The 12,754-nt window shown below is 42.9% G+C and overlaps 1 protein-coding gene and 1 long non-coding RNA gene across 3 annotated transcripts; one reads left to right on the forward strand and one right to left on the reverse strand.

The window, feature by feature from the left end:
- Nucleotides 1-1,938: 1,938 nt before the first annotated feature.
- LOC142079400 (uncharacterized) lies at nucleotides 1,939-9,219 on the reverse strand. The gene is made up of 3 exons (XR_012672656.1): nucleotides 8,297-9,219; nucleotides 5,767-5,806; nucleotides 1,939-2,071 (listed from the first exon to the last, which is right to left on the reverse strand). It is a non-coding gene; the product is annotated as an uncharacterized LOC142079400 (long non-coding RNA).
- Nucleotides 9,220-9,510: 291 nt separating this feature from the next.
- On the forward strand, nucleotides 9,511-12,424 carry CYCS (cytochrome c, somatic). 2 transcript variants are annotated; one of them, XM_075143555.1, is made up of 3 exons: nucleotides 9,511-9,760; nucleotides 10,835-11,011; nucleotides 11,175-12,424. In XM_075143555.1, exons 2-3 carry the CDS (start codon nucleotides 10,843-10,845, stop codon nucleotides 11,321-11,323), a joined length of 318 nt encoding a protein of 105 aa, XP_074999656.1. In that variant the 5' UTR covers nucleotides 9,511-9,760; nucleotides 10,835-10,842; the 3' UTR covers nucleotides 11,324-12,424. The 2 variants fall into 2 exon arrangements, with proteins under 2 accessions (XP_074999656.1, XP_074999657.1); XM_075143556.1 differs by lacking the exon at nucleotides 9,511-9,760 and adding an exon at nucleotides 10,261-10,384.
- The last annotated feature ends 330 nt before the right edge of the window (nucleotides 12,425-12,754 follow it).

The raw sequence follows: 12,754 nt of genomic DNA on the forward strand, positions 1-12,754 counted from the left end.
GGGTAGCCCAGGACATGTGCAGCCTATCTGAGAATACTAGAAGAGCTTGTCTTGGTCTAGAGACTGTGAAAACATGACTTTTCTTGAGAAATACATCAGCGGGATAAACACTGGTTACGGAAAGAGCTGGTTCGTTAAAGGCCAAATGGATTCACAAATGAGCGTTACAGTCTGACTGGGAATAAACTTAGGCTGGGAATTGCAAGATGATTTTGAATGGCCACAGCACGGAGGTTCAGGAATAGCTCTTCAATAGATGAGGAGAGGATCAGAAAACAGGCTGCTTCAGAATGGACCTGACCGGTTTATGAAAGTAGCTATGACACGGTTGCCAGCAACAGCTGGGGATCATAGTTACTGACCCAATAAGGCCCTATGCAGGCCCTCACAAGCACCAAGCTTCCAGGTCAAAAGGACCCTTTGCTACTCTGCAGGGAGTCAAACGCCAATAATGTCAGCACACACAGGGATAAACATGATGCTTGTGAGCTGTGGAGTCTCTTTGCCTGTGCACAGCACACTCTCAAAGTCTCCATGCTCTAAGGTCGACCGTGGCCTCTCCAAGCCTATATTCCTATGTCAGACCTATTGTGGCTTGTATTTCAGACTCTTTTCTTTTTTATTCATTGTCTAAGACAAGAATGTTTAAGAGAACTGGAAAGGCCATAGAGACTGTATTTAAACCGCAATGAAGACTGGTAGAGGGAGAATGGGATTTAACAATCCCTGCACAGCTTTGAAGGAGCTTGAGAATGAAGCAGGTAAGCTACAAAAAACGTGTAATCTGTTATTAGGAGTTAGCCCTAGATGGCTGCAAGTGGTCAATATAGTAGCTAAGGATTAATAGCAGGCATTAACTTGGTGGTTATAAAAATAGTTAAAAGCAAGAGATAGGGACAGAACAGCTCTGCTGCCGTATTGTGCTTACTGAGCTGTTTAGGATTCCTGAAAAGTGTGAACAAAACCCAATCAAACAAAAAAGTCCCCAAATGCAATATATTTAAACATCTTAAATGATTTTTGTAAAGCCTTTTGAAAATAAGAAAGCAGCAAAGGAAACTTTAGTGGAAAGCTATCTCATGGATTAGCAACTGGCTTTGCAAACAGAATGCAAAGAATAAGCTTAAATTGCTATTTTCTATGTGCTGACAGATTAATATTGCTGCTACCCAGAATTCAGGAACATAGCTAATACTGGTTCAATGAATATCTTAAGGAGCTGCAGCCAAGTGGGGATTAGATAAGCAGAAACAATATGTGGGCATTCACTGGGGTTTTTTAACTGCTTAATTAAATGAGGAATTATTCCGTTTTTTCCCCGAAAGGAGCAAAATGCCACTGTATTTTTCATTGAGAGTTTTTTCATTGCAATCTTCTAAGCTGTCCCATCAAGAGATCAGATATACTCCCCTCTCCCTTCAAGCAAATCGCCAGAGTTCAGGAGACTGCCAGGAACATACACTGAATACACGGCTCAAACAGAACCATGCTTCCAGCTAGTCATTATCCACTGGACTTTCCTTTACAGGAAGATACTAGCAAAGAATTATGGCAGAAACATAAATCCCCGATTACTTTACCCATGTGTGAGATCTTCCAGAGGCCACTCAGGACACAATGCCCCAGCACTGCACTGTTTTCTGTGCAAGTATTCAGAGTACAAAGGGCTCAGTGGCTACCAAGAGGATATAAGGAAAATGATGTGACAGGAGCCAGAGAGCTTGCTTTCCCTTAGGAGAGATACTCACTTTATATCCCACCATTACACATCTCAGAAACAATCAGACTTTTGGTTCTTAAAGCAGAGATGATGAATGCATTTATTAGGACACAAGAAGAGTACAGGAGAGTATCTAGAGGATTTAGTACAAAAGTAACTGAGCAGCATAATAACAGATGAAGTTTAAAAGTGAAGTATGAAGAAACATACTGCAAAGAACTGTTGAAGACAACTCAGCCAAAAATGGGTTTTAAAATAGTTGTTACCTCCTGGAGGAACTATTTCAAAACAAGTGCAGACTCCTGCCTTTTGCTCTGCCTCTAGCACCATTCAGGAGAGATTAACGTTAAACTGAGAGAAGACAGAATATTATGTTATTTCATAATCCTTGTGTATCTTGCATTTAGTTTTGTTCAGCACATTTCAAAAGTAACAAAAAGCAAAAAAGTATAGAAAAGAGCAACAATTATTAAAAACAGGGGATTGGTTACGCCCCAAGAAAGATACGTGAAAACTGAACTTGTTCTTTCTGGGGAAAAAAATCAACCAAACCAAACGAAACAAACCCCCTCACAAACAAACAAACCCTCCCCCACCCCCCCACCCCCCTCCAAAACTCTAAGCTACAATTTAGGAATGAGTACAAAACACATTTACTACAGAAAAGTTTCATCAGTCATTTGTATCATGTATCTGTAAACCCCTGAGTGAAAAAGCTCTGGGACTTTCTGTTTGATCAAATTCATCAGACAAAAGAAGAAACTGAGAAAGTACACTCTAATTTACTTGTTTAGTTTTCTGCTTGGAATATGATAAAGGCAAAGAGCTTAATATCATTTAAAAAAAAGGCTTAGAGACATATCCTAGGAGCATAAGAAAAACATTTGCAATGCTAGTAGTTTGGATTAAGTTTTCTCAGTGCTCTGAGACTTCATGCTTTAGGATAATAAGCTCATCCTGGGCAGTTTTTAGTGCCTGCAAAGCACCCGGCATTGATCTTTGTCAGCAACAGTGCTAAACCACTAATCTGCTCTAATAGAACACTTGACACGTTCCCAAAGTCATCTGTAAAAACAAGCAGACAATGAAGCTGGGATATTAAAACCTGATTCTAAAGCTACCAGCCAGGTGATTACTTGGTTACAAAAGTGTTGAAAACGTGACAGCGAGTCACAACAGGCAGCAAACCTAGCATAAGATCTCCACAGGGAGGAATCCCACCTCTCCACTGACAGAAACATCCCAAGGGTGCTACCACCAGCAGCAGTGATTTCTTCTCAGTGAAGAAGATGGCCTGTAGATCTATGAATCATGAACATTTTGTTTCGTGACTTGGTCATGCTTCACATTCAATAGCTCCTCCTGCTGCTATACACAGAGCCCTTGTAGCTCTGCAGACTGGGTATACAGTTAAAAGCATTAAGCCTGCCATAGCACACTAGTTTTATTTCTATGGGAAAACAGAGCTAAATTTGCCAGTTTACGGCCTTATTTCTACTTATGTTATAAATGGTTTCTCCTTTGAAAATCCTAAGGTAAGCAAAGTTTTTATTTTTTAAGACTCTCATCTGAATCATGGGGCCATGCTAGTGCTCTTATTTCATGAAAGGTCCTCCAGTCTGGCCTATAGCTTAAATACAAGAACTGTGTAGGCTTTAATAGATTACATTAGATCATCATTACATAAGGAAACCCAACCATACAAATCTCCTTACAAAAGGAGTCTTAATTTGGAGCTTTTCTCAGGGCTAAGTTGATGCTTTGGAGACTAACTTGACAATATCTTCATTCAATCTGCTGCAGAAGTACTTCTTACTCTACAGCTTGGATTATTCAGAAGATAATGTCCCAACTGATCATGTAAATGAGAGGACAGTAACCTTTAGCTCCCACAGATATACAAAGCAAACGTATTATCAATGTACACAATTGTCATCCCCTCCAAACAGCAGGATATGGCTGAAATTCTTCCAACTGTTTGATTCATTAGAAAGAAAAATAATTTTTTTAAAAATTGAAAATGTGGCAGCTTTGACCAATTACTTGCCACCTAAAAATAGCAATTGAGGCCAGTAGAAATTACTGTTCTTGTAGCATGTTTTTTTGTCAGGTGGAATCAGACTCTCAGACAATGCTTAAGGCCATTTATTATACCTCTATTATTTTAAGCTTTCCAGTAAATCGTGGCAGACTCCACAATAGCATGAGACTAGCTTTAAAGTTAAAAACATAATGGATTTAATAAAAGGATACCCTTTTATTTGTCTTTCAATTCTTGAGCCCTTAAAGTTAATTTTAAAGCAACAAAATTCTTTTTAAGAAAAGCTGAACTTCTGACAAATTGCTAGATCCTGAATCTTTCAAATGTGAATGTCCTTGTGAGTTAACTTAATCAACTTTGGCCTTGAGTCCAAAAATGTTCTTTTTTTAAATTACAATCTTGAATCACTTATCTTTTTAGCCTACTTTCACTATGGGACCTGGTTTATAGGGATTCAGAATGAGTTTTCTGATAGTAAAACAGAAGTTGATGCAGTCCTATCCTGGGACAACTCCTGCATTTGGAAGTCCTTTCTTGCCATTCCATGATTCATTGCAAATTACCTGACTTCATGCATTTTATGTTTTGTACTCACTACTCCTCTATAGTCATCCAAACAAGATGCCCCTGTTGTGTTCTTGCCTCAAACCATGAACTGATTACAGAGAAGTTGTTTCCCACACTTCGGTCTATCTTATACTGAGGTCCAAGGCCTCATTATACTCTTCTGTGAGTCTACAGATAACTAGACCTGTCAGTCTACAAGCAGCTACTAGAACAAAACACTTGAGCAGGGCAGTCCAGTATCTCAACGTAGAAAAGACAGGCATTGAATCAATGTTCTCAGCTGGAGGTCTGTGTCTGTTTTAAGCTGACCAAGAATGATTCTGAAGCCTGGGTCTTCTTAATCTACCCAGCTCTCCACAGGTCTGATGCTGGGAATGACAGAGACCTCTACGTACACCAGTCTTGGGGACACTTCATCATAAAACAAATGAGTACCAAACAAATCTCCATGCCTGTGACATAAATCCACAGCATCAAAGATCGGACAAAGTACTTCTGTATTTTCACACCTGTTAAACTCATCAGTAAATTTATCACTCAGTAAGTCGTGGCATTATAATGGTTGTGCAGTTGATTCATCTATGAAATATTTTGGCAATCTTCCAGCTGCTCACTCTGCTTCGCACTCTGGCTGGATTGTGTAACCTGTCATTTTTTTGATAGCTTAGTGCAATGGTGAGCAGCGTTGCCTCATCCTGCGCCTAACTGGAGTCTACAGCAACACCCTGGCCAGTCAATCCTCAGCCTCTCTGTTCACCTGAAACCTCTCATAGTAGAATATTCCTTATCTCACCTAGTGCCAAGTAGTTGCACCCACAGCCCTACAAAACTCACTCTCCAAAAACACAGGAACAGCAGATACGGAAAGAACTCTAAGTTCCGCCTTCATCTGCCACTCTGCACCCTGGGGTGCAGAAAATATTTCTATGTCCCACTCCCAAATATTTTATCTTTATAACGCAGGCATGTGACAATACAGCAGCAGTTCTTTTTAATTTGAGAATAGTTTTTATCTTTTCAATAATGGAAAATATGCATTGAATGCAATCCAGCTAGTCAAAAACACCTGTAATTTAAAAAAAAATAAAACCCACAATGTTGTCTGAGGCAACTGCATAAAGCATAAATACACTGCCACAAGAAATTACTATAAACAGAGCTTAAACAAAACCAAGACTTGTTTGATAAAAATGTTACACAAAAGTAGATGCTATGCACAAATTTAGCTTTGTCTTAAGGAGACTAATATGTAGTGACCCTTAGCAACTGCAACATCTCAGAGACTCTGCCTTTCCAGCTGTTCCAAGCAGTAACACATTTGCCCTCTGTGTCTTAGACCGTATAAAACACAGCAAGCAGCAAAGATTAGAGGCACACCATTCATCACACATTTTTATTCACTCTTTAGTCTATAATGTTTTCCATCTTTGTTCCTCACCTGTTTGGGTGAACAGATTCCTGTCTCCCATCCAAATGCCCTGTAAAAGACATAACAAACATAAAGCCATCAGTAAATTCCAAATGACAGGACTTGCACGGTAACAGTGTTGAAAAGTAACCCTCAAAGCATATGTTTGCCACTGCAGAATATTTTTGAAGGATCCTAGCATCAAGAATTTTTCAAGCCCAGCCCAGAATCGCTCTTTCATGTTGATAAATCAGGCTTTGAAAAAACTATGGAGAGATACACCTTTCTCCTGAACAATTTCAAAGGCAAAGATAAAAAAAAAAAAAAGCAGGTCTTCTGAACAGCTTCTGTACAATTCAGAAATCATAGTGGTGCAAATTAGTCAGTACTGTTTTGTGATGAGGTAAAATTTATGACTCAGGTTGTAACTTAAGCTCTTTCTTAAAACCAGCTCACACCACCATGACTGCAGCACAAATCACAGACTCACCAACACTGGCACAGTTAGCTGATAACTAGCAGCAGCTCAGGCTTGGCCCACTTTCACGCGGTGAGGATGAAATGAGGCCAAGGTACTCAAGCACCTAATCCCTGATGATTTCAACATGAGAAATGGGTTCTAAAGTATTTGTCAAAGACCAAACAAGAAGTTTATCACAGAACTGAGAAAAAAACCCACGTTCTCCTGAGTTCCAGCCTAGGCCCATAAGGCCATCTTTCTTATCTGCAGTGTAGCTCTTAAAGAGAACTGTTTGGCTCTTCTGCCATGTTTCCTTTAGTACTGGACTTCACACATTTGGTTTATTTTTCCTTCCTTTGGGACAGAATTACATAGCAATAATTCTGCTTGCAAAATAACTATTGTTCCAGTGTGTAATGGTCTGAGGTAGTAAAAAGACAAAGGTATTTCAGGTGTAACCACAGTGAATAACTGAAAGACTAAAATACGAACCTTCTAGGCAAACCACACCAAGGCAAACAGTCTAGTGAATGTTAATACATGTAGGAAAATAATAGTGCATTGAAATTGCGCTCCAAGTCATTTTAGTTTACTCCAGCAATTCAAACCCACAAAGCCAGAAAGCCCTGAAAAGCTCACAGGTTCAGTATTTTACCTTTGTCTTCAGCATTGCCTCTGGAAGTCCCACAACAAATTCTGTCCTACAGATGAAGTCATACGACATGTGCGGGATTCACATATAACATACACTACAGAAGCTATATTTAGCAGAGAAGGGTAAAATTTCACTATTGGTCTGCTTTACTGCAGGATGTTTCAAAAAGTAGAACATTGGGCACCTTGAACAATCCCCCTTCCTGCACCTTCTACTTTACTTACAGACCAGTTCCTACCACTGTGTTGCTCCAGATTCACACTTAGTAACACCCAAATGGGCTTAAACAAGTAAGTGAAGCCCTCTCCATTCGAGATACCTCTTCTTACTGGTGAAGACACATCTTCTAAACTAGTATATTTTTATATCAGGCAGAACCTCTGCTTCGACTAACAATACAGTATGCAAACCCACAAGTACTCCGTTTGTATCATTTACACCTTCATGAAAGGGTATTACATCATGACTGCTAGCAGTCACTCACACAGCAGACATCTGCGTGGTCAGGTGTAAGGCAGAGAAGACAACAGTTCATTTTACAGACTGATTTTTAGTATACTAATCTTCAGTGCTGAAAACGCACAGGTTGAGTATTTTTCCTGAGAATATTTCCTTATTTCAAAAGTTTATCAAAAAAAGATTCAACTGTCTTGCGTTAAAGCGCAGTTTTCAAAAACAGCTTCCTGGAGAATAATTAAAATAACATTGCTAAAATGTCCCTCCACATGTATGAGAAGGCTTAACCGTGAAGTTCAACATGCAATGCTCAGTATGGAGCACGCATATTTAGAAGGCAAAACCCAACAGAAATTAAGAGGGTTACAGATGCCTGAAGTCTGCATTCCGTGAAGAAAGGGAGAACCTTTAAATGGATGTCTGTGGGCATCAGTCCACATCAAGTGCTAAAAGAAGCTTAAGAATTTACACTACTGTAATTTCTTAAAGCAGCTTAGAAGGTACTTTCAGCTCCTTCCTCCTTTAAAGATAAGAGAGACCAAGGGCCTTATCATGAGTCTTATCATATTACGTTACATACATGTGGCTCCTGGAATCATGTAAGACACAGAAGCCTTACTAAATAAAATTACAGTCCTTACAATCATGGTAAAAAGTCTAAAAACATAAGGGAAGTGCATCATGGATGTTCAAAACCAAACAGCAAATAAAAGAAACAGAGAATGCCTTTAAACTAGTATCTTTCCAGTCAACCTCATAATTCTGGGAGTCTGACATGATTTAAGATTTGAGTTGGACAACAACAGAGGTCAAGATGCCAATTTAAAGTGGCTCCATTGCACGTATATTACCTCACTCCCCATGAAGTATATGAATTTAGCTGTATATCATAAGCAAATTAGTTTTATTGTGGTAAGGGTACTGTCAAGAAGATTATAGTGTTAATTGTTAAAGTTTAGGAGCGTATTAATAAAATATTTTGTATATACCTTGTGATGAAATGTTAGAAGCTACACAAACATGTGTCCCATGCTCTAGACACCATGAGATTTGAAAAACAATGCACTCTCTCCAAACTAGGAAGTGATAATTTGCTGAATATTCCTATGAATTGTCTGCAAAATTCTGCCATCAGGGGAACCTTTGATGTATTTTTACCCTATCCTCATTCCCTCTTGCTTCATGTTGGCACTTCAGATGAGCACTGCTCCACAGGCCAATTACAGAAGCACACTTACACCAGTTCCAGCATAGCATAAAAGCACACACAGAAAAAAAAGTTTTTCAAATGCCAGACAGTGGGAAATTCTCAGTTTTAATGTCCATAGTTAAGGCAAACTGTTCACCTCTTGTGATCACTGGACATTATTACACTAGGCATTTTTAACAGCTCTTCTTCCTCCTCGCCAAGGAGAGTGAGACGGCAGTCATGCCTGAAATTCATTATTTAAATTCCGTTTGTAAGTCCACAACGTATGGACATCGACACATTCTCTTCAAGCACCACAACGCTGCCCAGCCTGCTGGGAAGACATCTGGGGCATCTTCTTCTTTCCTTGTGGCGGTCCCTTCCGTAATACTCTCACCTTCTTCAAAACTGTATGATTTTAGCACCCCACGTGAGACGCAGGATCCAACCGCGCACCTGCTCCCCCTCCAGCTCCATGAGGCGGCACTGGCTCGCGCTCCTGGCCAGCTCTTCCCCATCTGGAAGGTTTTAGCCTCACTTTTGCTACCTGCGACACTTCCACCTCTTTATTCTCTGGGCTCCTTTAAGGAAGTTTTTAAAACCCAACGGGACGTGCGGCGGGGGGCAGCACTTTGCTCAGGGTCACCTCACGAGAGGCCCCGGCCGCCTCACGGCTCCTTTGCTCACCTCCGGAAGGTGCCAGAAAGCGCCGGCTGCAACAGCCGGCACAGGGCCCGGAAGAGGGGGTGGCGGTGGCTCCCGGCCACGTCACGGCCCAGACCCCGCCCACCGCGCCGCCACGCGGCCGCCCGAACCGCCCGCTGAGGTCGCAGCCCGCTCAGGGCGCCGCGCGACCTTTGCTTCGCCTTCCGCTGTGCGCATGCGCTCGAAACCCGCCCCCGCTCCCGCGCGCCCCGTCGTTCTTTACGTCCCAGAGTTACGTCTGACGCCATTCCGCAGGGAGGGGGAGGGGGAGGAAGCCCAGGGCCCGCTGTTGCAACCTACCCCGCTAGCCGCCAGCGCCGTGACGTCTCCCTTGGCGGACAGGCGCCATAACCAATCAGAGGTCTGAAAGCCGGCAACTGATTGGTTGTCACGTCGGGAGGGGCGGGCCGAGTGCCGGCGTAGCTTGGTTGCGGCAACACCGGCTTACATAGGGCGGAGTACGGCGTGTCCTTGGGCTCAGACGCCGGACGGTGCGGGAGTTGCCGGGATTGTGGTCACCGCCGGGGGCGCAGCGTCAGCGGGGCGGCCGGCCGGGCAGGTGCGGGCAGCAGCCGGTGGGGCAGCCGCGCGCGCGGCCTGGCCCTGGGCCCGACTCGGCCTGGGCCTGGTGCCGTGGCCCAGCGGGACCGTTAGTCCGGAGCGGGGCGGTGAGGCGAGGCAGCCGGGCGGGAGGGGGTGAGGGACGGGGAGGCGCTGTCGTCTGTCCTGAGAGCGCGGTTCCCGCCTCCGTGGGCTGGGGCGGGGGAGACCGGGGCCGCGGCCTGAGGGGGCGGCCGGCGTGCGGCGGAAGGTCACCGCGGGGCCTAGTGGCCGCACCTCGAGCGGCTGCGGCCGGGGGGCCCGGAGGGAGGGGCCTGCCCGGGCTCTGCTGGCGGCCGCTCCAGGTCGGGGGTGGCGCGGCCTGGGCGGGGTGAGGGCGGCAGCCGCCGCTCTGGGGTGTGCCAGGGTCGCGCCGCTTGCCCGGAGGGTCCCCGCGCGCTGGGAGCCTGCTCCTCGCCTCAAGGTCAGCGGAGGTAGAGCCGGAGCCGGGAGGTGCGGTTGCCCTTGGGTGCTCCGGCCGCACCGCGTGCAAATAGCGTTGCTGCCGGCGGGTGCGCGGGAGGCATCTTGGCTGGTGGCGAGAGGGGAGCGGGCCAGCCTGGTGCCCGCGGCTCCGTCCAAGGTGGTGTGCTGGTGCGCTGCTCCCGCCGAGATGGACGAACGTGCAGACAGTTCTCTCCCTTTACACAAGATTGTTCATGACTAGGAAGCTTTCCCGTTATAGATATACAAGCTATATATGGAAGTTGTGTTCAGTTTACTCTTCAAAAATTATCTCTGTACTCTTCAGATGCAGTGGGGCATTTGCTTGGGGAAGGTTTTTCCTGCTCTTCTTTATCACCTTCATACCTGTTACATAGTCTAATGATTCTGTGCTAATCTTCAAACCCAGGAGCCATAGCTTGTGGATAGAAAGTGTGCTGGAGAATTACTAGACTGATGGGCTATATATACAGTATATAATATATAGCATATATATGGTTTTATAAACAAACAGGATGCTTTTAAAGTTTCTGTTGAATAGGTGACCTTGAAATTGCGATACTGACCTCTGTGTGTGCTCTTGGTCTAGTACTGAAAATGGGAGATATTGAGAAGGGCAAGAAGATCTTTGTCCAGAAATGTTCCCAGTGCCATACAGTTGAAAAGGGAGGCAAGCACAAGACTGGACCCAACCTGAATGGCCTATTTGGACGCAAGACTGGACAAGCTGAGGGCTTCTCTTACACGGATGCTAATAAGAATAAAGGTAAACTTAAAGCTGTTCTTGTGAGTTACTAGGGACAAAAATACTCAGTTTTTGGTGATAGTTCTTAAAGTACTGAAATCTGCCAAAAAGTAAAAGAATATGGAGGGCAAGAATATAAATGTGTTTGTTATTTTGAAGTCACTGTCTTTTTTCTTCTCTTTAGGTATCACCTGGGGTGAGGATACTCTGATGGAGTATTTGGAAAATCCGAAGAAGTATATCCCAGGAACAAAGATGATTTTTGCGGGTATTAAGAAGAAGTCTGAGAGAGCAGACTTAATAGCATACCTCAAAGATGCCACTGCAAAGTAAAAGTTATCTGCTGCCTTATTTATTTCACAAAAGAGATGGCAATGGAAATGTCTGTGATGAGATTGGTTTTTAAACTTTCTATTTTTACATGTACTGTGTCTAACCTTAAAATCTATCTCACCCATCAGATAACATTGCTCACGGTGGGTCGCTGGAGTACACGCTTGTTTGGCAGCCATTAACTTAATGGAAACTATGTAATTGGGTTGATTTAAATGACTATAATGTTCAGTCATACTTGATCATAGAATTAAAAAAAAAAAACAACATTTCCTGCCTCTTCGTTGTTTAAAAAAAAAAATCTGTAAATAGTCAAATGCGTCAACAGCATAATAGCTTTGACAGCCCAACTCTTCCAGATTAAAAAGCAGAGTGTTTTTTGGCATTTTCCACCATACATCTTCTGTTACATTACTTTAAAGATTTAAAAAAAAAAAACCCAAGATAATATTTTTCTAAATTTAATCAGTGCTAGGTGTTGTGGTCTATACTAATCTGCCTAAAGCTTGCGATAAAAATGCATTTCATCTGACTTAAGTACTATTTGTGAAATGGCAGTTGTGCCCAGCCACTTTTCTTTTGTCTAGGGGAAGCATGTTACCTAATTTATCAGGCTTTGACAGCTGCATGCACCAGTAGAGTATAACTCCCTTTCAGAAACATCTTCAGGTTTTTAAGTGTTATTGAAACCCTTTGTTAGTAAATCTTCTGAAAACAGCCATTTCTTGGTATAATGAATAGAACAGAAAAACACCCTGTTCTGGAAATACAAGTGCTAAAGACCAAGCTGAGAGTTATTAAATCTTCTTAATTCAGCAGAAGCATTCACCTAAAATCTACTGTTACAGGCAATTTCAGATGAAGGGGTACAGGAATGAATGTGCTGGTAGACTAAAAGGAAAGTCGTCCTCTGTGCCTGGCTGTAGCCGATGTCATTACTTCTGAAGGTTCTGTTTTGCACCGTGTAAAGCGGTATTTTTAATGTTTTAACTGCATTTTTTTCATACTAAGTGAATTGTTCAGATGAATGTATTTACTGTGTACCAACAGTAAGGCATAACTCAGAGCAATCAATACTGTAAATTAAAAAAATTAAAAGTCTTGTTTGCTGTTTGTGTCTGAAATGAAGTAAAAACAGTGGGAGTGTAGAGAAAAGTTGGGCATCCAGCTTTACATCATTAGGAAACAAGACAAGCAAAAGCTCAGCATGAAAAAAGTAAATGCTAATGGAGTTGGGCTGAGAAGTACTTACCAGTGTGGCAAAGTTAGAAAGTATTTTGGACTAGAACTAGCAAAGCTTTTCCACTAGTGTTCTCTTTAACAACACTTTTGCTGTGTTTCCTGAGTGGGGCAGGGGAGAAAACTCAAAGTAGCTTGAAAGCTGTAGCTGTGCTGTAGGATTGGCTGAGTTTGAGTTACGTCAAGTAGAAT

This window comes from Calonectris borealis, chromosome 2 (genome assembly GCF_964195595.1).
Source record: "Calonectris borealis chromosome 2, bCalBor7.hap1.2, whole genome shotgun sequence".
Taxonomy (NCBI): domain Eukaryota; kingdom Metazoa; phylum Chordata; class Aves; order Procellariiformes; family Procellariidae; genus Calonectris; species Calonectris borealis.

Excerpts from the sequence above, each read along its gene's own strand:
- CYCS (XM_075143555.1), top strand. The coding sequence starts at position 10,843 with ATGGGAGATATTGAGAAGGGCAAGAAGATCTTTGTCCAGAAATGTTCC. Across the intron at positions 11,012-11,174 it reads GGATGCTAATAAGAATAAAG|GTATCACCTGGGGTGAGGAT; the intron begins GTAAACTTAAAG and ends TCTTCTCTTTAG.